General features: G+C 34.4%; 6 protein-coding genes and 1 long non-coding RNA gene across 12 annotated transcripts; 1 reads left to right on the forward strand and 6 right to left on the reverse strand.

Annotated features, from left to right (window-relative positions):
* Window positions 1–80: 80 nt before the first annotated feature.
* On the forward strand, window positions 81–1,492 carry LOC140965138 (pyridoxal kinase-like). The gene is made up of 5 exons (XM_073425205.1): window positions 81–344; window positions 416–472; window positions 821–865; window positions 947–1,000; window positions 1,256–1,492. Exons 1-5 carry the CDS (start codon window positions 288–290, stop codon window positions 1,394–1,396), a joined length of 354 nt encoding a protein of 117 aa, XP_073281306.1. The 5' UTR covers window positions 81–287; the 3' UTR covers window positions 1,397–1,492.
* Window positions 1,493–2,561: 1,069 nt separating this feature from the next.
* LOC140965139 (uncharacterized) lies at window positions 2,562–4,983 on the reverse strand. Of its 3 annotated transcripts, XR_012172979.1 has the most exons (4): window positions 4,462–4,983; window positions 3,981–4,254; window positions 3,636–3,894; window positions 2,562–3,188 (listed from the first exon to the last, which is right to left on the reverse strand). It is a non-coding gene; the product is annotated as an uncharacterized lncRNA (long non-coding RNA). The 3 variants fall into 3 exon arrangements; XR_012172978.1 differs by having other exon boundaries at window positions 3,627–4,254; XR_012172977.1 differs by having other exon boundaries at window positions 3,636–4,254; window positions 4,462–4,980.
* A 302-nt stretch (window positions 4,984–5,285) lies between these two features.
* On the reverse strand, window positions 5,286–6,720 carry LOC140964384 (protein COFACTOR ASSEMBLY OF COMPLEX C SUBUNIT B CCB1, chloroplastic-like). Its single transcript, XM_073424100.1, has 4 exons — window positions 6,400–6,720; window positions 6,023–6,147; window positions 5,702–5,854; window positions 5,286–5,617 (listed from the first exon to the last, which is right to left on the reverse strand). Exons 1-4 carry the CDS (start codon window positions 6,718–6,720, stop codon window positions 5,431–5,433), a joined length of 786 nt encoding a protein of 261 aa, XP_073280201.1. The 3' UTR covers window positions 5,286–5,430.
* On the reverse strand, window positions 6,649–10,090 carry LOC140964383 (E3 ubiquitin-protein ligase SINA-like 7). 3 transcript variants are annotated; one of them, XM_073424098.1, is made up of 4 exons: window positions 9,522–10,090; window positions 8,073–8,247; window positions 7,595–7,712; window positions 6,649–6,992 (listed from the first exon to the last, which is right to left on the reverse strand). In XM_073424098.1, the coding sequence occupies exons 1-4, from the start codon at window positions 9,900–9,902 to the stop codon at window positions 6,965–6,967; spliced, it is 702 nt and encodes a 233-aa protein (XP_073280199.1). In that variant the 5' UTR covers window positions 9,903–10,090; the 3' UTR covers window positions 6,649–6,964. The 3 variants fall into 3 exon arrangements, with proteins under 3 accessions (XP_073280199.1, XP_073280198.1, XP_073280200.1); XM_073424097.1 differs by having other exon boundaries at window positions 7,595–8,247; window positions 9,522–10,088; XM_073424099.1 differs by lacking the exon at window positions 6,649–6,992 and having other exon boundaries at window positions 7,466–7,712; window positions 9,522–10,089.
* A 1,361-nt stretch (window positions 10,091–11,451) lies between these two features.
* On the reverse strand, window positions 11,452–14,357 carry LOC140964335 (eukaryotic translation initiation factor 5-like). 2 transcript variants are annotated; one of them, XM_073424013.1, is made up of 2 exons: window positions 14,207–14,357; window positions 11,452–13,292 (listed from the first exon to the last, which is right to left on the reverse strand). In XM_073424013.1, exon 2 carries the CDS (start codon window positions 12,960–12,962, stop codon window positions 11,616–11,618), a length of 1,347 nt encoding a protein of 448 aa, XP_073280114.1. In that variant the 5' UTR covers window positions 12,963–13,292; window positions 14,207–14,357; the 3' UTR covers window positions 11,452–11,615. The 2 variants fall into 2 exon arrangements, with proteins under 2 accessions (XP_073280114.1, XP_073280112.1); XM_073424011.1 differs by having other exon boundaries at window positions 14,153–14,342.
* A 1,663-nt stretch (window positions 14,358–16,020) lies between these two features.
* LOC140964854 (zinc finger CCCH domain-containing protein 14-like) lies at window positions 16,021–18,122 on the reverse strand. The gene is made up of 2 exons (XM_073424817.1): window positions 17,187–18,122; window positions 16,021–16,583 (listed from the first exon to the last, which is right to left on the reverse strand). The coding sequence occupies exons 1-2, from the start codon at window positions 17,946–17,948 to the stop codon at window positions 16,275–16,277; spliced, it is 1,071 nt and encodes a 356-aa protein (XP_073280918.1). The 5' UTR covers window positions 17,949–18,122; the 3' UTR covers window positions 16,021–16,274.
* A 4,216-nt stretch (window positions 18,123–22,338) lies between these two features.
* LOC140964573 (uncharacterized) lies at window positions 22,339–22,728 on the reverse strand. Its single transcript, XM_073424445.1, has one exon. The coding sequence runs from the start codon at window positions 22,726–22,728 to the stop codon at window positions 22,339–22,341; it is 390 nt and encodes a 129-aa protein (XP_073280546.1).
* Window positions 22,729–26,626: the final 3,898 nt, after the last annotated feature.

Here is a 26,626-nt window from a genome sequence, read left to right on the forward strand (position 1 = left end):
CAAAGGTTCATATGTTTCTTAACTCTGAGAGAATTTAGTTTTTTGGGTTTTAAAGCATCAAGTCATTGCTTGGTTAATGGTAACATTTATCAGCCAAGTCGAAATCTGCGGCTTGACTTAATAATATCAATTACGATATCTGAACGTAATGTTGTATTTTAGGTCGTCATAACAAGCATCAATATAGACGGGAATCTTCTTCTGATTGGCAGTCATCAGAAAGAGAAGGTAAGGAGAAGTACAACTCTGGTTAAACATTCTTTTTTCTCGTCTGCACGCAAGACAAAATGGATGGAATAACTAGTTCCCTTACTTGTGCCCAAACTGCTGTTGTCTACAACTTGGTATGGTAATTCATAGTTTGGTTTTTATGTGTGCGAATCTTTTTTATTCAGTTAAGCTTTGATGATGACAGGGTCAACCTCCTGCACAGTTCAGGATTTTGATTCCCAAGATTCCTGTTTATTTCACGGTATGCAGTTGAAACTTTCAAGTTTTCTTGATGAACGTTATTTTCCTCCTCTAGATTTCAATTTTTTTTTGAAAATGTTGTCGTTATTGATTTTTTTCTTGAAATCTTCTTGCTCTCTACCTGTGCATTCCATGTGTGTGGTTTAAACCTGTGAGGAATCCCCATGCTGGTCAAATTTTGTTTACAAAGCCCTCGAGCAATGGATCTTATTAGTTTGAATGAAGAAGTATTAGAATTGGATAATTTTTTGAAAAAACAAAATGCTGATTTCATTTTAGGCCTCCTCGTGGGTACTTGCTTCTTTGTTTTGCTCAGTAACTAATTTTTTTATTCTTATGTTGCTTGCAGGGAACTGGAGATCTAATGACTGCCCTGTTACTTGGATGGAGCAATGTAATGCTAGACGAAACTTAACTTGGGTCTTTTGACTCATTTCATAGGCAGAATTGATTATTTTTGTTTCTCCTTATGCAGAAATATCCTGACAATCTTAACAAAGCAGCAGAGCTCTCCGTGTCAAGCTTGCAGGTAAGTTGGTACTTAATTGTGTAGGCATCATGCTATCGTTGTGCAACTAGGACCATAATTCAACATATAGGGCATTATTCTGGGAGGAAAATATACATATATGTTGGTGAAAAGCTCAATAACGGTAGTGAACCACGAAGAAATTTAACAGGGATCTCTCAGTAGCTAGTATCTAAATCAGAAAGAATGAAAAATAATACAGAAAGAAAAGCACTGGCTGAGGTATACTCGTCTAAGATCTTTTCTGTGGTCCAGGCGCTTCTGGCTAGGACACTGAATGACTATAAAAGGGCTGGACATGATTGCGAGACTAGTAGTTTGGAGATTCGTCTGATTCAGAGTCAAGATGATATTCGCAACCCAAAAATCAATTACACAGCTGAGACATACAACTGAGATTATTGTCGCATTGTTCTGTGCTCATTGTTGATACTTATAATTCCAATATTTTTTTAATCCAGAAGGGAAGAATAATCCCCCTCTCAATTTTTACGGTGGCTTCATTTTCGCATACTTGAAATGCGAACAATAATATTCCAAAATTTACCCTCCAATTTATGTGCTACCAACTCATCGAACCCTTTAGCTGGTTTTATTTTTCCCAAATTCTGAGAATGAAGCTTATGGATTCCTATTTCATTTTCAATCTCTTTAGTGAAAATAATTCTCTCTCACTTTCATATCTTCTATAGTCCTATATTTTTCAATTTTTGGCAATTTATGTATTTTTTTAGTAGTAGTATTTACACAAGTCAGCGTTGTATCAATGTTACATTGGTGTTATGTTCGTTTCAAGTTGAAAAAGGGTTAAAATAAAAAAAGAACCAAAAAAAAAAAAAAACAGTCAAGCTAGCATTAAAGATTTATAACCACTCTTTACGGTATAAGCTCATTTTAGCTCCAGGTTATGTTTGGAGGAGTCTACTTTCTTCTTAAGCATTGATTCGTAATGGGGCAAGGATATGGATTGGTTCGGGCCAACAAACAAATATTTGGAATCTTTGGTTGTCGTACATGCTCAATATCAGTTTGGATAAGGCAGCAATATCTTCTTTGTCTAATATCGAGGATGGTGGTTGGGATTTGGATATCTTAAAAGATTTATTTTCAGAGAGGGATCAACCATTAATTCTATCTATCTCATTGAGTCTATCATGTAAGTGGTTTTTGCTCCTCAAAAAAAGAGGGAAAAAAACAGGTTGCAACGTACTAACTCCACAAGAAAGAGTGCACTAATCAGGCTCTGATATGTTCACATTATAGAGCAAACATTTGGGTTATCGTCGCTGAAGAGATACATGATTCTTTCTACCTGATGAGTCGCATTTGGGGCTGCCACTGATGCCTGCACCAAGTTTCTTACGAAACCAGCCGGGGCCTTTTTGTCATATGCGTGAGATATGTAAGGATATTTAACAAGATTGTATGGAATATAAGGTCAGAATTCTGCCATATTTCCTGTGTTTTTTACTCTGTTCACTTCCACAGTTCCGATATAATTCAACAGGTTGAGACAAAATCTAACAAACATTTATTTCAACCTCTGTTTGGACATGTCCTTTAAAAACATTTTTAGTGCTTTATAACTGAAAAAATCTTAAATTATTGGCTTAAACAAGATTTTTGTAAAACTTTTTCAAAAATAATTTTAAAAAAATGTTCTCTAAGTATAGTTTTTTAAAAACAATTAATATGTGATTTTTGATGTTTTTAGATTTGACCCCTCACCCCCCCACCTCCCCAAGTAGATGCAACGTGCATTTGCCTCTTGCCAAAGACAAATTAGTCGAATGACACCACCCATCCCCCAGTAGTACAAAAAACATATTTTGAAAAGTAGATTAGGCTCATACTTCCATCATCACTACATCTACCTCTCACATCTAAAGGTTGCTAGCATGATTCTTCATTATGACATTAACATTAGCATACATTCCACTAAACGAAGAAATTAGACGGAGATAAATATAGTTACATTACTGAATTGAACACCTTTCAATCATGCCAAACAATGTCATAAATATAGGAAGCATCAAGTTTCCTGTCCAAACACTTAAAATTCTTGGACGGAATTGTTTCACTAGCCCATAGATGGTGTCTTAAGGAATGTACTTGGTAAAATATTCCCGTACGCAGCAGTGATGCAAAGGTCAGGCTCCAGAGCTCTAAAACTGGAAATAAAAGGTTCCTGCGTGGTCGTACCATGAATATACGAGTCCTTTAATTCAGAGTAGTATAAATATAAAGGTTTCACATGCCAGAAGAATCCAAATGCTTGATACAGGACTTTTGCCGTCATGGATTTGGATTCCATTGTAAAAAGCGTATAATTCCCTCTTTTACTTCCTAATATCCTATTCCCAGATACACCAGTTATATTTCACCTTAAAATAAGAATCTTCAGGTCTTTCTAAATCTAAGAAATTACCTACACAGGTCGTAAGAATCGTAGCTACTAATTTTCCAGACCATTGACAGGTTGTTTCAAAAAATTATCAATAGTAACTACACAATACCAATTTATATCTAAATAATAAGTTGTGAGCATTCAACTATAATTCAGAGCTACAAAAAAGAAATAACATGGAGACAGAGAAATTATAGAATAAATACTTAAAGAACATACATATCTCACCAGCTTTCACAGAGGTGAAAATAAAATCAGATGGGAAATTTCTGTATAGAGCATGTCGTGCAACTGGAGAAGGCATCACCTTTCCACCCCTATCTCTTCCAGAAGGAGGCTGGGTGAAAATTGCTGTTATCTGAACCATTTCAAAATGTAGTGAATGTATTTACATCCGATATCTCCACGAAATGGTCATAGGATCAAGGTCACAATATAGCTAGACGATATTCTCTTCTCTTCATATTGAGATCCTGTCCAGAACTAGCTAATATATAGGGACACGTGAACATATCATGATGCACACAATATGGAACTTGGCAAAATTTCTAAACTTTGGGTAAAATGTCATACCATTAATCACATAGACATGGCACATCTGGGTACGAAAAAAATGTGCTTGTCGAACTGTGTACAGGATTAACATTCAGTGCAGGAAACCCACTTATATTCTCCGTTAGTGGAGAACTCGACCACCATTTCCCCAGAGATCTTCATAAAAAATGGTAGAAAATGAAGGAAAAGAGAGAATCTAAACAGCAGCCCTTCAAACGAATATGGGTACCTGAAAAAAGGAATCTGGGGAAGAAGCACCACCGAAAAGAGAGTCCAGAACACAAGCAGAGATCTGAAATGTATTTAATTAACACCAATCAGTAGATTTATCCATCCACATTCAGTGGCAAGCAGGGAAGTCGCCAGCTAACGTAAAAAAATTCAAAATTTATCCATAATTTTTCCAAAAACGCAAATTTTCACACATTGATATGCATTGAATCACCAAATTTGATAGTGCATTGCGTAAATATCCAGATAAGAGTGGGGTGGTGCGTACCTGAGGGGAACTCAGAAAACGAGACACTTTTTGTGAAAATGAAAAGCGGATGATGAAGATTCGGTGATTGTTGAGGGAGAAGACGCGGCGGTGCTGAAGCAGCAGAAGCGCCGGAGCATTTGAGAAGACGATAGCAGCAAAGTAGAAAACTTTACATGTAAAACCTTATTAATTAACGAAAGAAGGGATATTGCAATTTAGTCCTTGCCTATTTAATATTATTCAAATCAGTCAATAACTTACCATCTTTTGTCATATTAGTCCGTAAATTGTGTGTATTATATATTACTAATTTATTTATAAACTTTAATTAATACGTGGTGGTTCTATAATGATGAATTGGAGGATTATCTTGGCGGATTCCACGTTTTATGTAGACCAATCGGATATATATTCAAAAGTTCATGGACGTTTAAAGTTGTTACAAATATATTTTCATTTTATAGGATAAAAACATCATAATAAATAAATATGTTTAAAATCAAATTTTTGTAAAAAAACTCGATGAGATACAATTTATGAAAAAAAAAATTGATGGGAGTTTTTAAAAGTATGCTTGAATTATTCAATATATTTTGTTGAAGGTAAAAACATGTGTGAGACGGTCTCACGAATCATATTTTGTGAGACGAATATCTTATTTGGGTCATCCATGAAAAAATATTACTTTTTATTATGAATATCGATAAGTTTGACATGTCTAACGTATAAAGATTCGTGAAACCGTCTCACAAGAGACTTACTCTTCGTTGAAAACTTTTAAAATCCTTATTTAGGTATGACATCGTTTCGGTATTCGAGTTTCGTAACATTGGGCGAGTTTGATAAATCCTTTTATTTTGGATCTCACTATATACATATCTTTCACTGCAATAGTTGAAATTCAAAATTGCACGAGATCACAACCAAATATAAGTAAGAGCAAAGATGCGTCAAAATGGTTGGAAAAAAAAGAATTTCTCAACGTTTTCATCTTTCAAATATACCTTTCACATACACCATTCCCTTTTCACTCAGTTGCAGCTCTTTTCTCATCTCCTCTACCTGTTGATCGTCGCCTCGTACGATAACCTCCGACAGAGATCCATCATCGGCCACCGTCATTTTCACCTTGATCTGCTCCTTCCTCGATGCTCTTGTCCAATAATACGCACCTCTGTTCTATTAGTATGCATCAGTTTTTTCGAATTAAGGGATTTCATGTTCGACTCGAATAATGAGGGGAGTGTAAAGCACTTACGCGAGGGGACTCAGTATGGTAATCCAAAACCAATTGTTTCCGATGTCCGGAAACGTTATTGTAAGAACGAGGGCAACACTTGCTAGACTTATACAGGTGCAGAAAGTAAGAAGAGCAGCTTGACCACGGTTTGGAGCCATCATTCCCTCGAATCTAAAAATGACCGATAATTTATTATATTTATAAACCAAGATGAATAATACAAAGAATTTGAGACAGATAAAATCCTTGCATGACAGAACTTGAAATAGTCTTCCTACGTGCCATTAATAACCATACAAACAAGAAAATTTTCAGATGGATGTGGGGTGAGTGACTAACGCTATTGTTTCGCCCCGGTCCGCCACTGGAAAACTATTTCGGGTAAAGAATGAAAGAATTTCTGCTGCCACTTGGTTAGGCGCCTTCTTCACCTCCCCTTCTCCAATAAATGTCTTCTGCACAACCTGAGCTTACACCGAAGTCAAAAATACCATCCACCGAGCAAAATGTCGATCAAACTGGAATTTCATCCAGAAAATTAACAAAATTACACCATATTTTTAGCTTATTTGGTTATAGGGAACCCTTGGAGTGATTTGCCTCTTTGCTAAAAACCAAAAGTGATGCCATAACAGCTCGAGTATTATGTTTCGATCCTTCTATTACATAAGCATACACAAGGGCCATGCCGAAAAGTAACAAGAAAATATGGGTACCTTAGATTTGACAGAACGTTTGATGAGGGACCACAGACCGGGAACTGAGATGATGAAGAGACCAAGAGAAGTATAGTAACTGGCCAATGAGTAACCAGAACTCTCCGCTAGCAAAAATAGGGACCGAGGGTCGTGAAGTTGCTCCACCATAGATGAAGACGAAAGAGCATCATCAAGAGAGTAAGACATTCCAACCACAAGGTTCCTCTTCCTCATCGACATTCCACCAAATCCAAGCCATGATGGATGAATACGGTGCTGGTCTTGGGTTGAAAACGTGCAACGATGAGATATTGGAGAGATTAGTAGCTTCGTTGCCATATCTTATCACTCAAAAGTAATAATGGACTCAATCAGTTCCATTGAAATTTCTCGGTTCCATCGAAGGGCACCCCATTATTGTTTCTGAACGTCCGTCCCACTACTCCCCGCCTCCTGCCTGCTAGATTTCCATGGGGGAGAGTTATTTCTGGACTGAAAATTGTGCTATAGGACACAAGGTTATGGATGGGCAAGAAAGTCTTTCCAATTTCATTCTCAACATCACTGTGTAAGGAAGACGATTTTAATATACCACCTCTCCTTGAGGATAGCTGCATCAGACGTGCAATATGTGGTCACGGGCCTGGTTGGGTTTATCTTTTCGGAAGGTTATTATTTTAATGTCACTTTTATATAAGAAAAAATTCTACTTTATTATTTTGTGAAATATGTTAAATGTATTTTTAATTTGTTTTATTTTATAAATTATATTAAATTATAAATCACGTATATACGTTCGAAAAGTATATAATATATAAATTTTTGCATCAATGTAGTACATAAATGAATCAATTGTTTAAAAAAAGGAATTGAGGGTGCATAATGTTCTTTACAAATGAAGAAAAAGGAACAAATCCATAAAATTGTTTTTTTTTAAATCACGAAATGTAAATATCACATACAATAAAACAAAAGATGGCGTAGTTGCGCTTTTATTCGACGGGGGGAAAAAGACGACAGAATAAGACCTACATATTCAGAAGGACAAACACATCCAACTTCATTTTGCAGAACACAAAGTTCAGACCCTTAAATATATGTTTATCAATACATAAAAAGTGTGTAATCAGTAGTAAATATGTTTACAGCACCTTAATTTAAACATTGGATATAAATTAAAAGAGAATAAAATGCAGACAATGCATGCGCTTACTTTGCAAGACTCTGTATCATAAGTTCTATCTTGATCAGTCGGATTGAGGCAATGAAATCCTTTGGCATCAGGAACAACTTTTTTGCACGAGGCTGCACAACCCATTTCGGCATGTTCTCTGCAACAGTTTTTACTCTGATCAAGCTCATTCCATCTTTTGCAGAAATGTCGTATAAGAATGACCTCTTTGATGACGTTGGCGCAACACAGACTACACTCATTAAACTTCCAAGATAATCATTCGTATGATCAAGGACAAAAAGTATATTCTCATTTTTTTCCTGAAGGAAAAGATACTGCTGACTGGCCTCCACAGTGATGCTAAATACTGTGTTGAATAAAAATTTCTTGCAAGCATGTGAATGCACAGTCGCAAAGTGCGTATACAGGCTATTGGATATGCTAACATGGGTACATGAAAGATAAGGGCAATCACACGGGGCGTAAATGCATGTTTTCTCATGATCATGCTTCTTACTGTAATTTATTGTCTCCCCACACCCATGCTGCTTGTTTTTACATGCAATTTTGACAGATTCAAGAACCTTTTCCATGGCCCTGCACCGGCAGTACCCAATTGCCCTGCTACAAGTTCCACATTTATTCTTCATCTTGATGCAGCATGATGGACATGATATATGCCCATTCTCACACTATATTAAATCAACACAAATTATCAGTTCTGCCAACTGCAAGTATAAAGATACTCACATTTATGAATCATTAGCGTGTGCAAGCTTTTGGAAGACCTACAAAGACTCGAGTTCTGAAAGCATGATAATTTGGGACAAATCTTGTAGAAAGTCTCAACAAAATTTCACATTGCAGAAGTTGATGCAAAAATTGGGAAAACCGGAACAAATCAGAGTTTTGGACTTTCAAATGATAACAGACATTTCAAAGCCTTCAACAGGGAAAGAAGGTACAAACCCCAAATGAATCATCTAGCTGGAGGAAAGAAGATACTCGTAATTTGATGAGACAAAAAGATAACATTTTTACATGAATATGCCAAGAAAATCAGTTGTCCAAATTCATCACTGAAAAGCTTTAGTAAGACAGTCTAAAAATGCAATGTTTCATATACAACAAGTGGGTGAGGGATGGAGTTGTCCCATTAGAACTTCATTATATGTCAGTCCAACATGAAGCAAATGCACAAAACTCACAGGTGCAAGCCAAGATGGAGGCCTTATTTTAAGCAAACAGAAGATTAAACACCTTAGAGTATGGCTGCAATTTGGAACTTTTCTCTCAGTTTCGTGTTTTTTTCTCTTCTTTAGCATATTCTTTGGTTTTATAAAGATATGTGCCTTAATGTGGGGTAGCACGGTTTTGGACAAATACCCTTTCAACCATCTTGACAAATCCTTGCAACGAGTTAAATTTAGTTCTAAAGCCAATAAAGACCTCAACAAATTAGTCCGCTCGTATTGCTAAATAAGACCCTCGTATTGCTAAATAAGACCCAACCAAGTGATATAATCAACTTCACGTTCACGGATAATAATCTCCCACAACACACTGGAAATAGTTATTCATCACCAGCCTTCACCAATAACTCTTAGTTACGATACCGATTCTAACTTGACTCAGATTGTTGCATATAATTTGAAAAAGCATAGAAACCACTTCAATTGCTCCGGCTCCAAAGCACCTTCAAAATATGAAAAGATTCCTAATAGTCATTCACGAATACAGATGATTCAATATATTTTGGGGTAAAAATTGAACCTTTACAAAAAAAATAGATAGACGGTTCATTGGTTTTTTTCAATTTGGCCACTCGTCCCCTTCTCATATCGTCACTGTATACATCAAAGAAACTAATTCCTTTTTTTTTCAAAGCAAACGGACCCAGTACATATTCAATTAACAAAGAAACGATAAATTCTAAAAAGTAGAAAGCAAAAGAAGAAAAAGAAACCTGATAAACCGGAGGGCTGAGAGGCTCAAAACAGATGGGGCAATCCAGTACATCCGGGTCCGTTAAGGTTACGGTAACAGGCGCCGGAGCATCTCTGCTCTGCTGATCTTGCACTTCTTCTTCTTCTTCTTCTTCTTCGTCCTCCTCATAATCACATTCCTCCTCCTCTCCTTCTTCATCTTCATCTGGTTCTTCTACCGGCGACAAACGATCCGACTCCATCTCGCTTTCCTCGTATAAATCTATCGGTACTCGCCGTCGAGCGCAGGGAAAACGAAAGGGGCTTTCACCGGAATCGGCAGTGGAGGTCCGAGGTTTCTTGGATGCGTGCCTCCGCTCGTCTCGCCCATCTTCATCGCCAGAAGCAGAAAACCTCGCCATCACTTATCTTGCACCGGAACACGACAATTAACATAGCCATTGATTGTTTGAATTAAATTACACCACAATCATGGCTTCTACATTTTTCAATGAACTGAAGTGCAAAACAGTCTGGAATACTTATAAATTTTGCATTTACATGTATTTGAAGGAATTAATTGCAACTCACTACTTTTAATTTTTATCCATATTTTACTAAATTTGCTTGTATAGTCACTATAAATTTCGAAATATATACTACAATTAATATTAATAATATTAATATTACAAAAAGATGCGAACAAATTCTGAAGTCCTCGTATCCATTTCGCGCTGTCTTTTTTCAGATGATGATTTGTTGTCTACACATTATATTTAGGTTGCGGGATTTGAATCTACAATCTCTCTTCTAAACAGGAAAATATCGAATGTGTTTGGTTTCAAATGATTTTTTGCTTAAAAAAGTATTTTTAAGAGTGTTTTTTAAGTAAAAGTTGTGCTAATTTATGTTTGGATAAATAGACAAAAAGAATTTATTTAATTAATAAAATGTGTTTAGATAGATATCATTGAAGTGTTTTTTAAACTCATTAGTTGATATATATTTTTATATTATACTTATAAACAAGTATAATCTGTAAATATAAATAATTAAGAATAATGCGTTAAATTGATACAATAACACCATTTATAAATATTGAAAAATCTTATAAACATAAAAACGATGGTTAATGCTTACATTCCATCCACTATAAATTATTTATAAAAAAATTTATATTTCAATGTTGATTAACAGTGTCATCTCCTACTTCTTTCATTTGTATAATATTTTTCCGTGTTAGCTATTGTCATCTTGTACATCTGTTATAACTTTTATCATTTTGTTTGATTTCTTGTAAATAAACAATATTTTCGAGTTGTTCAAAATATGAAATTGTGCAAAACAAAACACGTTATTGTAATTTTGAATTGAATATCAAGAGAAAATGTGGACATTTTTTTATAATACTTTTCATCTTCCTGTCTTGCACACCCCAATGTTCATTCAATAACCACCGGAATTTTGGTGCCTATTTATATCATGGTGAAGCATTTACTGCCTTACAGAGGCGTCGACGAGGACATGTATATATTATATAATGGTAATAGTTTAAATATTGTACATAACATCAAAATAGAATTAAATTCCATATTATTTTTCCAGCGATTTGGTTTTTTAAAACATTTGATACATTTAAATTTTGCATGACATTCATTCTAGATTCCATATTATGCAAAGTGACTTTTTCCCTATTCGTGCCAGAGGCCCAACCCCGTAAATACTCCCAGCTGCAAATTCCGAGGAAGAGAATGAGTTACCTAGAATACAACTAGAGCCGCATCTTATTCACGTCCCATAATCGCCTCATACAATGTGGTTACTTAAGAGGCACCATTGAACCCCAAGGAGCATTGTCAAATAGCTATGGTCAAATGTCTTATTGAAGAGGGAAGAAGTTAATCCCAAGAAAGCGATGCGGAACCTACTGTGCCTTTTAAGTAAATTCAATTGTCATCCGCTACTGTAATAAAAAAACTCAACTGACATAAACGACTACTCAGAGATTAAGATTGTCCAAATGGTACAAAATACAAAACATACATGACAGTCCACAGAAGAGGCGAAAATAAAACGTGACAAGGTTCAAAGGTGAAACCAACAATGACACTTACCTGATAAAAGAAACAAACCTTTTATTCCTCCTCACTTTCTGAATCGGCATTTTGGAGCCAATCAATGAAAGGTTTAGCATTCTTCCATAGAGCAGAGTCACTGTTGCTACCAGCGATTCCTTCGTCATACCACTGCATGATGTTTTCTTCATCCGAGATGTCAGCATCATACAGAACTTTCAAAACAAGGGCCACTTCCTTAGCTGCATATGGATTTGGTTTCTTGCTGAATTCTTCAATAGCTCGTAGCAAAAGCAATTGTGAATTCTCATTCTGAGCAAATGCAGCAGTAAGATAGCTTGTTTTCTTGGCAATCTCCTTCGCAAAGCCTTTATCAACACCCTCCAGGAGTGCCTCATACAGAGCAGTCATCACTTCCTGAGAAGAAGAGCCCGAAAGTGTTCCTAAATAGGATTGGAATTGGTTAGCATCCATTCCTCTAATATTTTCTCTCATCTCCTCGACAAGTTTCTCATGATTTGTCTTCACATTCTTGGTCTTAGTCTTATCCTTGGTGGCTAAAGCAGTTCTTGAACTATCATGTGCTCGATCAGTCGCCTTGGGCCTTTTCTCTTTTTCGTTGGTAGAAAGCATCACCATGTCAGCTGTGGCAGAAGTAAGTTGCTCTATAATGCGTTGTTGAGCCGCTTCCATTGAAGTGTCAGTTTGCCACTGAATATCATCATCTTGGGCATCCTCTTCCTGCTGAACAGTTAGGCTTCGAGGAGGTGAATTGTGTTCCTCATCCGAGCTTCCTGCTTTCTTTCTGCTGGAGCTGTCGTTTGACCGCCCTTCCTTTGAAGAACCTTTTTTCTTGGTGTCTTTCTTAAGCTTTTTCAGCTCCTCATCTGCAGCTTCACCTTCCTTGAGTCGCTCCTTCTCAGCCCTCCTTAGAGTTTTCTTGTCTTTGGAACCCTTCTTAGGTTCAGGAGGATTCTTTACTATGAAAGATGTGAGCTTGTCCCGCATGTCAACATCAGAAACAAAACCACAAGCCGCACATTTCAGTTGGATCATCTGATTTTTGGTAATTAGGATCTCGGTTTCAGGGTTTCCACAACCATAGCACTGCACGTACTTCTTGATGAAGATCTCTAGAAGACCAGCAAGCTTGGCAGTGTCATGTGCTCCATTCACGAGGGAGGTCCCAGATTTTTCATCGAACTTAGATTGAGCTCCGAGTTCGCAACCAAAATGTTTAGTGGTGTATGAAGCTGGCCTGGCCAAAGCCTTTGCGATGTCAACCATGTTAACAATGTTGGTTTTGATACCATTTCCACGGCCCTCTATCTTGGTAATCATCTTGGGCATCTTATACCTATAGAAGGCATCATCACTATTGCTGGCACCTATATTTTGCAAAGCCATCTTTGCTCTGGTACGATTTATTTTGACACAACACTCCTAATGTCAGAGATACCGAGTGTTGGGTTTCAGTAAAAAGGTATCCTCCAAAGATTTTTTAGCGTGAAATGACTGATCAGTTAAAACTCTGATGCAACCACACAGCTCCAAGTGTTCCAGAAACGACAAAAGATACATACAGCCGAAGATATTGCAAATGTGTGGGTTCTTTTTTTTTGATGTAGGACAATATTCTCCAAGCAACCCAACAAGTCCCAAGTAGAGAATGGCCTGTTCGGACATAAAAGAAGCTTCAACTTTGACACACTGGAACCTGCAAAACAGCGGAAGAACCTGAAAGAAACACAGAACCATGAATAAAGACGCTGTCGATTGAGGACAAAATTTAATTATATTTTCCAGGTCTGACAGCAAAATAATTTGGCAAGGTACAAAACATAAGATGCAGAAGTATCTTGGAAATAGAAGAGCATGCAGATTTAAATAAAATATTATCACTAGTAATCACTATGCAAGATACTCGGTGGGTGGTAAAAAATTTCAGAATAAACCATTTCTAAAATTTACAAACACACAACTTCCCTTTGTTTTAATTATGGTTTCCTAGTTCACAAAAGTGGGGGAAATTGAGTTTAAAACTGCTTCAGGAAAAAAAATATCCTCTCACATGAGACAGCAAAGTATCAGACACCAATAGCCCAAGCCCAACATATATACATATACATATATGATATATGACAAACGAGCACAAAGATAATCGACTCATAAAATGAAGAGCTATCAATAACATTGTTCTGAGGGAGTCGCATCACAAACTATCGGAACATTAGATGTACACATCTGGCTAATAACCACTTGATCATATATACTCCTGTTTAACAATTTCTCATAACATTACAAAGAAACAAAATAACACTACTTTGATAAATAAGTGATTGAAGGCAATCCACAGTTAAAACTCAGCTCAAAAACACCAGAAAAAGCTTGAATAAGTAAAATCCATGTTTCATATAAAAACTTAATTTATCAAATAATCCGTCCTTCCCAAAGTAACGACCATAACCATCTCTTGAAAAATCAAATTATATTCTCAATCTCAAAGCCACAATATTTCCAATCAGACCCGCTCACAATCAAATAGAAACAGCTAGCATCGAGTAGCAAAATTTTCATTATAGATACATATAGATTACGAGGGACGAGAGCTTGCTATCCAAAAGTACGAAACGGGGAATGAGAGGACTCGCCAATTGTACAAAATTCAGCTCCGTTTTTCAGAAAAACAGACACGATAGCAAGTGCAGAGGTACAAAGAAGAAAGAATCGGCAACTGTGCTCCTGTCTGATTAGGGTTCTGACAACGAGCGCTTATATTGAGGTACTTGGAACATTTCTAGATGCCTCTCAAGCATTCACCATCCGGGCTGGGCCATGGACGGATATTGCCACACACAGTCGTCCCAAGATGAAATTATTGAAATTGGGCTTCGAGAATGGGCTCGCTATGACTATCGATGCTTGGATTACCATACGATTTTCATACTCAAAATCATATCGAAATTAAGTTTAAAACATCAATCTATATGCTCGTTTCATTAAAAAAAACCGTTTTTTTACATGATATTAGTTTGATACAAATAATCAACCTTTATATTATATCCATCTGTCATTTATAAAATATTAGAAAACAAATAAGAATTGAATCAAACATCACCGATTGAGAGATACATAATATGGAATGAAATTCTATATACGTTTATGCATCTTTTTATAGTGTAGAAATATGCAAATAAATTATTATAGTTACATTTATAAAAGTAAAATGATACTAACCAAAATAAAAAAGATTAATATCTAAAACTCTCTAGGATAAAATGTTCAGTCAGTCAGTCAGGTTCGATTGGATCCAGATCGATCCACGATAAGCATTCACCCAAGCTAAGATCTATGAAATTTGAATAATTCGTACAATAACATGGATCTTGTTGTTATGAGTATGGAGGCCATCCATTCCAAATATATAGATGCAAACTTGTTGGTTGAGTTCATTCCTTGCCCTGTGTTACTTTTGCCACTATGATCAAGAGGAGTACAGTCGTTTCACTCGAAAGCGTTCCCTTTATTTGTTTTAAACATATGGGTTCAATCGATCTTCCGATTAGAAAATGTGCTGAACTGGTATTTTTCCATCACTCTAAACTCCCTGCCTCAAATACATTGCGTACACTGCTTTAAAATGTTATTCTTGTGTGGTTAAGGGAATGCAACAAATATAAGCCACGGAAGTAAGGTGATGTTTGAATGAAATGCCGCTAATTGATGGTTTCTCGAGTAAATATGCTGTCGATTATGTTTTTTTTTATTTTAAGAAACCTCTTGGCAGAGTTTTAGGCGGCAAGATATTTTAGGACTTGTTAAATCTTCTGAGCATAAAAAAAATTTTAAACAGCATCCGCAAGTGACTCCAACCACTGAAGTTTGAGTCGACGAGAATATAATCTATCGTTTGTAATCCGAGTGAAAATCATTTGCGTAATTCCGTTTGCTTGATAAATGAATCAATATTTATTGACGTTATGCATTTTATTTACTTAAAATGAAGAAAATATTAAATTATGCGTGTTTTACATATTTATCACAACAGGAGGGAATGTATGTTCTTGGATGTGTATGGACAACTGCGTGAGATAACGTATCAAGTGGCTGATCCAGAAAATGGAGCAAGCGATGGCCATTTTATGGGTCTCAAGAAGAGGGATGATAAAACTTATATTTTAGAAAAAAATGCACATAATAAAAATTTAAAATTTGTTTATCCTTTATTGTGTATATACTATATTTCACAAAATAAATTAAGAAGTACCCATAAAAGTCAAACATGGTATACCCAAATTTAAGTAAAACCAATCTTGAAAAAACGTAACTCGTGAATCACCGTTGTTAAAAGTTGCTTTCTAAATGCGATGACTTGTAGCTTATTGTTGTCTGCCTACATCATGAAGTTTGTGTAGGTTTGAGACCAACAATGATTTTGAAACAAACTCATATCAATTCAAAATAAGTAAATAAATAAATTTTGCCTTCCACGTTTTGCCTTCTATTAACAAAGATTAAGACGGAGTTCGACTTGATTCAACGCTTAACATCACTATTATTAGCAAATTTAAGCAATTTCTTGTCTCCTTATTGTACATATCTACCACGCATAAATGTAACCAGTATTGCGTGAACATTTTCAACCAAGAAAACAAATATAACATGAATCAACAGATGTACGTAAACCCACCAAAAATTCGATTGCCTTACTCTCATTGATCATCGTGGTATAGTTGCTGCCATGAGGCGCTCCTGCTCGGTAAGAGAGTGGCGGAAGTGGCAGCGGTGATCATACGCGCAGACGTCGCCCGTGAGCACCTTTCGGCAAACCTCAGTTTTGTATCGTGGATGCCTGATCACTGGCCTCAACTCGTTGATTCCGTGGGCGAATCGGCAGTTCTCCCCGTATGGACAGGTGCCAGTCTCCTGCCACTTGTCACACAGCTCGGTTTTGAACGTGCCTTGGCTGTACACCTCGAATTCCAGTGCTTCTTCTTCCTTTTTGGACATTGGTACATACACTCTTTGCTGCTCCGATCCAGAGAAAATTCATGGTTATATAAGACATGAGAATAGAGTTGAGATAAAAATCATGTGCGGCGTAGCCAAGCCAACAAAAAGAAACGAGCTGATGTATTTTAGATTTTGCCTTCCACATGTAAATCTATTGTTTAGATGTCGTGGGATTAAGTTTTTGAGAATTTACAACTTCATGTTTTTAACATAGTATTAAAACTCAATCATATTGTTATGTTTTGGATTGTCCTTATGATCACCCGTTAATATCTTGTAAACTTCATTGTGTTCATTCCTGAGCGTGAAAGAGGTGCATTAGATGCTCACGTCAGTTGAATTAAGTTTTTTAGAGTCTTATATATGAACCTTTTTCCTGTTTTATGTCAAAATTCGAACAAAAAATGATTTAAAATTGAAAGATGCTCATAGACGAACAATTCTATGATAATGAACATCAGAGTGCATTATCAGGTATAGACACGATCGATCATTTCGATAATTATTTGTATTAGAAAATTAAATTACCGCCTTATTTGATTTTGAAATTTTGGTGCAGAAATTATATATCAAGCAGTTACTCACATCACTGAAAACTTAGAGATGAAGCAGACTCACTGATTCTGGAATAGATTGACTCGCTGGTTTTCGGCGAGTTGTCTCCGTACCGGAGCAATGATTTATCTTCAGATAACCAGTAGAACGTACAGAAATGCTCTGTGGAAGAGCCACTCTTTCTGTATTCTTCCGCTCGACACGATTATGTTCAGACAGAGCTTGAGGAGAGGCGATGTGAGAAGCACGCGGAGCTGCGGAGGGGAAAGCGACGTTGAGGCGGTTGAATTCACAGAGAAAGCGATCGCAAGAGAAGAGTACAGCTACACGGTTAGTGAGATCGGCGTTGGAGAGGCGGAGAGCATCATTCTCCAGACGTAGTGAGTCAGCTTCCGCGATGGAATCGTGAAGCTGAGCGAGGCAGACTGTGTAACGGTTGTAAAGCTGCTGGTACTCGAGAATGCTGCCGGAACTGAAGCCTTTCCTGTCAGCGGGAACGCCGTCTCCGTCGAAAGATGCGGTGTCGGAAGTAGAATTCGGAGAGCAGTTCTGAAATAGCGCGGAATAGGATGATGCATTGGAGTTCATGCAGGTGGGCGACAAAGGTAAAACAAACGGATTGCACCTCGAGAAATGCATCGGCGCCGCAAAAGCCGAGGAGGCCGCGGATGACTTCTCGTCGGATTCAGCGAAATCATCGTTCGCACAACTCTCCTTCTGCATCTCTACAGCAATCTTGCAATCAGAAATCGCCTGGTGAAACCCCAAATTGAGAGGGAAACTATGGACAGGCGGGGGAATATATATATGATATATCATAAGCATTTGAAAGAAATTATCAGGTGCATCAGGGTATAGGGTAAGACTGGGAAGAATCAAACCGTTAAACTGTTTCCATCAGGATACATGATTATATACAGCGAGAATATTTGTATGCAATTGCTGGAAGTGGAAGCATTTCAACAAAAAAGGTGGCGAGGAAATTTTAGTGAAATATGTTTGTGCTTCGCTCCAGTTCTACGCGTTGTTTGCACTATTCATTAGGGTTGCAAGCAAAACAGACCGAGGAATTGTTCTATGGAATCGAGTTTGACGATGAGCATCACAAGACCAAAAAATATATATATAATATGTAGATGTTATCTCAAGGAAACTCACATAGTGTTCATTGTCGTTGATATACAATATATCAAAATTATATATATTATATATATACATATAACTAGAAACATTTTTCTAGATACAAATTAGTGAAAAATTTGTTGATGAATTATAATACATCCTACACCAGACATGCAATTANAATGACTAATGTGGGGAGATGTGGTTGCTGCCAATTAACGTTGCATGCACGTATGAGAAGGTGGAGGAGGTGTTGTCAAACAAAAGGTTGGATGAGTTAACAATATGATATTTTATCTATTAATGATTGTGAAGTTGATGGAATCATGCTTTCTTAAGCATCTCAAGCAAAACCCCAACCCTTTAATCATGTCATCTCCCCACTATTGTCGCTTATTTGCCACTGTTCTAATTAAGTAATTCAATTTTTATATGGATAAACTTTTCAAATTCTATCATACATTAGTTTATTCTGCACTCCATGCATATCAAGTAAAAGAAGTACCTCATACTGATTGTATTAGATTTCATATCAATAACTATATGTAAGGGTGGGCATTCGGGTGGGATAATTTGGATTCCAACCCAAACCGAGCCCGACCAAGTAGCTAGTTCGGGTAGTTTTTAGCTAGCTAGGTACCAGATTGTTTTGGATTCAGGTATAAAAATATAAAACCCGAAACCGGAAAATCTCAATCTTTGCACATACCTAACTATATATATCAATATAGTAGGGGCTTGATGGGTTATTATATTTATGTGTTTTTTTATAACTAGTATTTAAATCATAGAGCTTAAATTCGTCTTGGCCATTTTCAGGAACGAGGAAAGGTTTGATGTTGGTTGATGCATGCATGAGTTGGTTGTCGTGTCATGTTAGTTAACATATATATTTATCGATCCGACGTCGTACCAGATTTTAGTTAAGTTTGACAAAAGAACAGCTGGATCCCTCTACCCTTTTACATTATATTTAAACCATTGTAACAACTAAGCAAGTTCATCGATCAGTTCACATCGATTTTCTATTTTTTATTTTGGTTTTTCGGTTTTATAAATATATAATCCGATATTCGAACTATTTTTTTTGGTTCGATTCGGTTTTCTACCGAAATGGTTCGGTTATTTCGATTTTGATACAATTATTTAAATTAATAAGATAAATATATTGTAAAATATAATATGTTATGTTTTACATGATTTCTTAGTAAAACATTTAAATATAAAATCTAAATAAATTGCATAAACAACAATCAATTAAATATTATTCAAAATAACTCATCATTCACTGATATCTTCTCAAAAAATATATTATAAAAATAAAATTATTAATTTAATGAAATTTCGGTTTTTTCAGTCAATTCGATTTTTACATAAATAATCCGAAATCGAACCAAATAAATTTCGATTTTAACATTTATATCAGAATTATAAAATTCGATTTTCGGTTCGATTCCGTGTTCGGTTTTTTCGGTTTGGATTTTCGGTTTTATCCAAAGTTTGACTTTTACCAAAAAAATTTATTTGTGTACGTTTTTCTATTTTTCTTTGATCGGAGGGTTCTGAACACCGCTACTCGGAGTTGATTGCACATCTAGTTTTGTTCGGAGTTGGATTAATCATTTTATTGCATGTTAATTGTAAACGATTCAATATATATGGAAAGGAACAAATCCTTCACTATATATATAATACAAAAGCATCGACGAAGTAAGTCCTAGCTCAACTTGTGATGCACTAAGCTTGTAGCGTACTTTACCATCTTGTTGCATTTCCTTTGTTCGACACATGATTATATTAAAATCTATCTCCCAACGATAATTACTTAAATATTTATAATTTTTTATACCGATTTAATTAATAAAAATAGTATTTTAGCCTACTTATCCATTGATCAAGATGGGAACACTGTATATAGTGTTTGGTAAAGTGGGTTTCAATTTAATTAAATTGGATTCTCAATCACACGTATTGATCAATTCTCTAGTTGAAATTAATTAATATCAAAAACTATTCATCTATATTATTTATTAAACTTTAAATCCTTTCACTCATGACTTATTTCTATTATCAAATTTTTTTTTAATAAAATATATGTATCGCGTGTGGCATGATCCGTTCTATTATCGAATTTTTTTATAAAATATATGTATCGCGTGTGATATGATCCATTAGTTTTAATAAATCATAAGTGTTTGAGTTGGACTGTTTTGAAGTCAAAGATTTTATATTCCTTTTTAAAAACGTAATAATTCTTTAATTAATTTCTATGTTTGGTCTCTATGTATATTGGCTGAGAGAGAAAGCAGGAAAAAACAATTTCCATCTTACGTCTACGTATTGACTTTGTAGGAGAATTAAAACAATATTTAATGCAAAATCACATCCCCAGTATACATGGCGCTCCAAGTTTCAACTATTATTATTAAAATTCCAGCGTTGAATTTGAATTGACGCCGCTTTCGAGAAGGGGGTAATTACTAAAGAAAGAGCAATACGCAAAATCGAGAAGATTGTGAACAAAACAAAATAATTTCAAAGAAGTTGAATATAAGTATTTGAATTACAACAGATAATAACTTAAAAAATATTTTAAAATTGTGATATAGAAAGTTTTAATATTTGTGTACATTAATAAAATATTTTTAAAAAAAATATTGAAGCAGCAACTCAAAAGCCACATTTTTTGTAAGATAAAATTTGCACGTTAATTTATGGAGGAAAAATTATTCTAAAAAATTTTAAACTTTTTAGTTGAATATTATTTTATCGATACATTTGGTAGAGCAATAGTTTCCAGCTCCTATAAATATGTTATTGATTTTAAATGTGCTGGGGACGTTATTTTTGGAAATTATTTGCATATGGAAGCCCCTTCTCATAGGTTATGTTTGGGATTGTTCTGCATAGAGTCCCAAAATTAATTTTGTGATTCCCACTAACAAACAAAGAAAACGAGTAGGACTTTTATGATATGATCTCAAGTATTTATTTATGTAAGACGGGTCGACCCGATTTATATTTAAAGAGAAAAGTAATACTGCTCATGACATAAAAAAAAATTTCATTAGCCGAGTCGGATAAGAGATCCATATCAGACTCGTGAACAGTCTCACAAGAGTTTATGATAAACAAAAATACGATAAATATTTATGTGTGTGGGATCATTTTAGTCATTTTATTTTGAAAATACAAATTTCTATAAAGTTGTTTTGAGCACTAAAATTTGGTATAACCATTAAGAAAAAAAATAATTGATATCTTAATTAATTAGTGGAGAAATGAAATGAAATAGGTCTTCTCCGATATGATATCAGAGATTTATATATGTGAGATGAGTCGATTTAGCTTATATCAACAGTAAAAAATAATATTTTTGACATAAAATACAATACTTTTTAATTTGTTTGATTAGATCGGAGATCTGTATGACAAAATTGATCTGCGTATGATAATTAATCTCATAAAAGTTTTTTTAAAAAACTAATATGGCCTCTTCATAATTCAATAATGGGTACGTGCCTGGCCCTTAAACCTAATTGTTTTAGATCATTATTACAAAAATAATTGTTATATTATCATATTTTGAAGCTAAAACTTTTAATAAGAGTTCCACAAGATAGGATTCACTTATTTAACTTGCAGGATATATAAGGTATCATTTTCTTATAATACATATTATTTTCGTCACATATTTTTACAACTATTAAAAAAATTATTTGAAATTTAATTTTTTTAAAAAAAAATCAAATTTTCGTTTATTTAATATGATAAAAAAAATGGTGAAAGTAATTAATATATTTAGTGATAGAATTATATCGGCAAAAAAATAAAAATAGAAAATAGATTATATATGACGTTGAGGATGGAGTAATTAACAATTTTCAGCTAAGCGACAGTTGGCGAATGAAACTTTGAAATATCACGTGCAAGATGAAAGAAGGTTGTCTTTTTATTTGAATGGAAATTTACGCAATGATTTTTACAAGGTTTGATCAACTTCCATTCTAGCTTCAGTAGTTCAGTTTAAATGGAAATGAGAAACTAAAAGGAGAAGAAAATTTGAAATTGAGCCGACGCATAAAGTAAAAAATTATGGTAGCCCATGCAATTCAAGGGAAGAGACCATAGACTTATAAATCTCAAGGACGAGTCTATTCTCGAACTCACTTCTTGAGTGACTAACGGGGGCGCCGCGAGCTTTAGGGATTCTCTTCTCGCCGAACATGTTCCCGGAGTTGGCCGTGTTGGAGCTGTTGGCCAATCTCAGCATCGTGTTAACGTAGGCGTTCTTTAATCTCCACCACAGTTTCAAAGGGGAGACGAGCCTGATCAACCGCAGTTTCGGGGCGATTCTCATCTTCCATGAGCGCTTCGAGTTCGACCTGAGTCGCACGATCTTCAAGCTTCGTTTTGTTGGTGACAATCTGTTGTATCCCCTCCTTCTCCCCTGTTGCTTTCCATCGAATGAGATTATTTCCATTTCTCGAAAACTTTGTGTTTGTGTTTGGAGAGGGGGTGTGGAGTTTGGTGCTGATTTATTTATATGGGAGAATTCAAGGCTCAATGGTACTAGGCTCGGGATCCGGGGGTGAAGAGAAAATTATATATAATTGATTTGAAAATTGTAATTTGAAATTGTCCAAATGGAATTAATCGATTAATTAAAGACAGGTAAGAGCAAAATATTTATTTAATTTAAAAAGAAAAATGTGAATAGAAGATAAAAATAGCTAGCAAAGTCAGTCAATTTACGTGCTAGACTTAAAATTAATTACTTTTTCTGTTTGCCTTGTCGTCTTACTACATTTTTTTTAATGTTATCTTGACTTGGAACGTATTAAACAATAAGATATTCATTGTTTCTAGAAGAGAGAATAATTTTTAGAAATACCCTTTGAAAAGCAAAGTCTATTAATGAAATGTTTGAATAATTTTATATTTAAAATAAAGAAATTATATTAATTAAAAATAGATTTATATATCACACACATGCTCGTAACACAATTTTTTTTGAGATAGTACTATGAGTTAATTTTGTGAGATATTTATCTTATTTGGATCAATCACAAAAAAACATTATTTTTTATGTTAAAAATATTATTTATTACTATAAATATGAATAAAATTAACATATTTCATATATAAAATATATAAGCTCGTCTCATAAAATCTACAAAGACAATGATATGGCGTTATTTTTTGTATGGGCTTTAAATTGTAGGGTAGTGTGATGCGTTCTGGACCACAAAATAAATTAGGGACTGCTTCCATAGGCCATAGCTAGCTACTGTCATGTGACACCATTTCTCCTCCACCAAATCAGTGGTTTATTTATTGATGAAACGAATTCAGCGAAAGCAAAATACAGAAATCATTCTGTGCACGTTTGTGTATATAATATCACATTTTTTTTCCATACATCTTAAATATATAGTTTGTTTTTTACATTTAATATTATTAATTTACTCATTTATCAGTCGACTTCAATCATTAAATATATTAATCACTATCAATAAAATTTTTATTCTATTAAAACATTCATTAAATAAATTTAAAATTAGATATCTCAGTCTAAAATTTATTTTTCAAATAACTTTATTAATCTTTATAAAAACACATACAACTTATATATATAAAACGGAGATAATATTAAATGTGTATTATCTATTTGTTGGTACTGTCTAATATTCCTTAGAGATCGATTTTACCCTTTCTCTACCACCGGTTCTGTCCTCAGTAGAAACAATATTACCCGTTAAGATATGGTGTCACTCTTTTACGACCCAATTAGTCAACCAGATCAAGCAGCGTAACATCAACAACTTGGCGCACGCAAACTTCTCAGGAGGTCAATCATCACATTATTACTCTCACTCATATACGTTTGACTCAATACTTGGCGTACACATTTATCAGATGTTTACTTTGGGTACGTAATACACTAAAAGTAGGATCGAATTAATGGTAGCACCATGATCTAATTAGATAGGATGAGTACAAGCTTGTGACAATTCCAATGTACAAATTGTAGTGTAAAATGCTAACATGATATGTTATTAATGATGATAGTGTTAAAACGTTCATTGTTTTTTAAGATGTTAAAAGGTTCATTTTATGGATTTATGTTGTTGAAATCTATACTATTATATTAAGTGTGAGAGCATGATAATAACTATCTAGAGAGGACACCAACTTTTTTTTCCAATTTTACCTTTATATGATATTAATATTACACTTTTATTTTTTGTTTTTTTTGTTCTAATTTCAACACACACTTTTATTTTTATTTCAACAATTCAAATATCAATTTAGTCCCTCCATAATTTGTCAAATTTCACTTTAGTCCATCGATAATAATAAAAAAGATTGTACACACACGCATCGCGTGTGCATAGTAACTAGTATACACTATTTCTTATCATTTTGTTTACGATATATATTATTTCATTTCATCAATTATCCGTTTATAAATTTATTCATATGTTTACGTATTAATAATATAATTTAATTTTAAATTATTTAAACGTTTTGATAATTAACTCATTTATTTATATTAATATTTAATAAATTTATATTTATTTATATTAATAAATTATTAAAAGTAAATCAAATAGTATGCATGAAAATGACTTTGTAAAATACTTAGAGCCCTGATTTGTCCCTCAATTTAAGCTACCTGCATTTCTTTCATTCTTAGTTCTGATAAAATAAACAGTGAACGGAAATAAGGTCGCAAACTTAAAGAACACAGCGATCGGAGCACAACCAATTTGGCTATTTTATTTCATAGGAAAATAAATTCAACATTTTGGGATGGTGACGCCGCACGCGGCAGCAACTTTGGGGGTGTTGGGTGACTTAATATAAGGAGCGAGGGTTGGATCCTTGATGTAGGTGCAGAGGCACGGCACCTGCTCTCTTAGCTTCACACAACACTCAGCCGATGGTACGCCAGAGCCTACTATTGCCGCCAGGCACGGGCGGAGCTCTGTCGCGTTGCAGACTACGGCAGTTGTTTCCTTTGCTCCGCAGACCAGAGCCACCACTAGGCACCAGAAAGCAACATTGGCAGCAGATTTCTTCATTTTCAGGGTTGCAAGGGAAAATTTTGGAGGTGTCACTGGATCGTAGCTAGGGTTTGCTTGAAAATTTTGTGTTTGTGGGTGGACGTAATGTGTAAAATTTATAGGACTCTGATTTCTGTTGTTTGGTAAGTGAATCATTACTTACTTGATATTATTATATTCTATTATACTAGCATCTTGTGCCATGACACGTATTTTGAAATAATTATCTAGATAATTATCATATTTTAAAATTATTGTTTATTATAGTAACAAAGTTAAAAATATTTAATGATATAAGTATTATAAAATAAATTAATTTTATAATTAGTACAAAATTATTATTGGAATTTAAGTTTCAGAAAATTTAAACTAATTATTGATATTAGAAATATGAGCACCCGATGATTGAACGCTAAAAAATTTCAGATATATTTATTTAGCGTTAAAAAGATTATATAAAAATTTAAAACTTTAAAAATGTTTTTATAATATATTTTTTTATGATATGAATTTAGATGTGTTCTCAGTTTGGTTAACCACCCGAACTGAACTGAAATCGAAAAATCGGTTTGATCCAAAAACCAAACCATTAATTTGGTTTGATGTTTTTAGTTTTTCGGATTTTCTGTTTATGGTTCTATTCGCTTTTTTTAGCTTGGTTTTCGAAACTAAACAAAAAAACTATTTTTTGTTTTTTTAATCATTTTTAAAATTTTAGAATAATTTTTTATTTATTTTTATTAAAAATAAATAAAAAATTAAAATAAATAGAACTTGAGTTAAACTGAAAAACAAAAAATATTTCGATTTTTAACATAACAAAACCATAAGTTTGGTTTATTTTTGGTTTGGCTCGGGTAACCGAATTTTCAATGAGGTTCGCTGTAAACATTTCAATTTTTCAATCTCAATAGTTATTTTCTATTTATATATGTTATTGTTGTTTTACATTATGCTCTTGTAAAATAATTTGTGATTATTTCGAAAATGTAAAGAAAATGTTATCTATTTATGAATATATAAACTGATTTGGAAATTATATACTTCTGAGACTTGTTTTTTTTGTAATTATATGATTGTGAGACAACGTCGGTGTCATACGCTCCGGTCTTGGGGCGTGAACAATTATTTACAAAGAGTATGTCTTTTGTGAGATGGTCTCATGAATCTTTATCTGTGAGACGGGTCAACCCTACCGATATTCACAATAAAAATAATACTCTTAGCATAAAAAAGTAATACTTTTTCATTGATGACCCAAATAAGAGATATGTTTCACAAAATACGATCTCGTGAGACCGTCTCACACAA

Source organism: Primulina huaijiensis, chromosome 18, assembly GCF_012295235.1.
Source record: "Primulina huaijiensis isolate GDHJ02 chromosome 18, ASM1229523v2, whole genome shotgun sequence".
Taxonomy (NCBI): domain Eukaryota; kingdom Viridiplantae; phylum Streptophyta; class Magnoliopsida; order Lamiales; family Gesneriaceae; genus Primulina; species Primulina huaijiensis.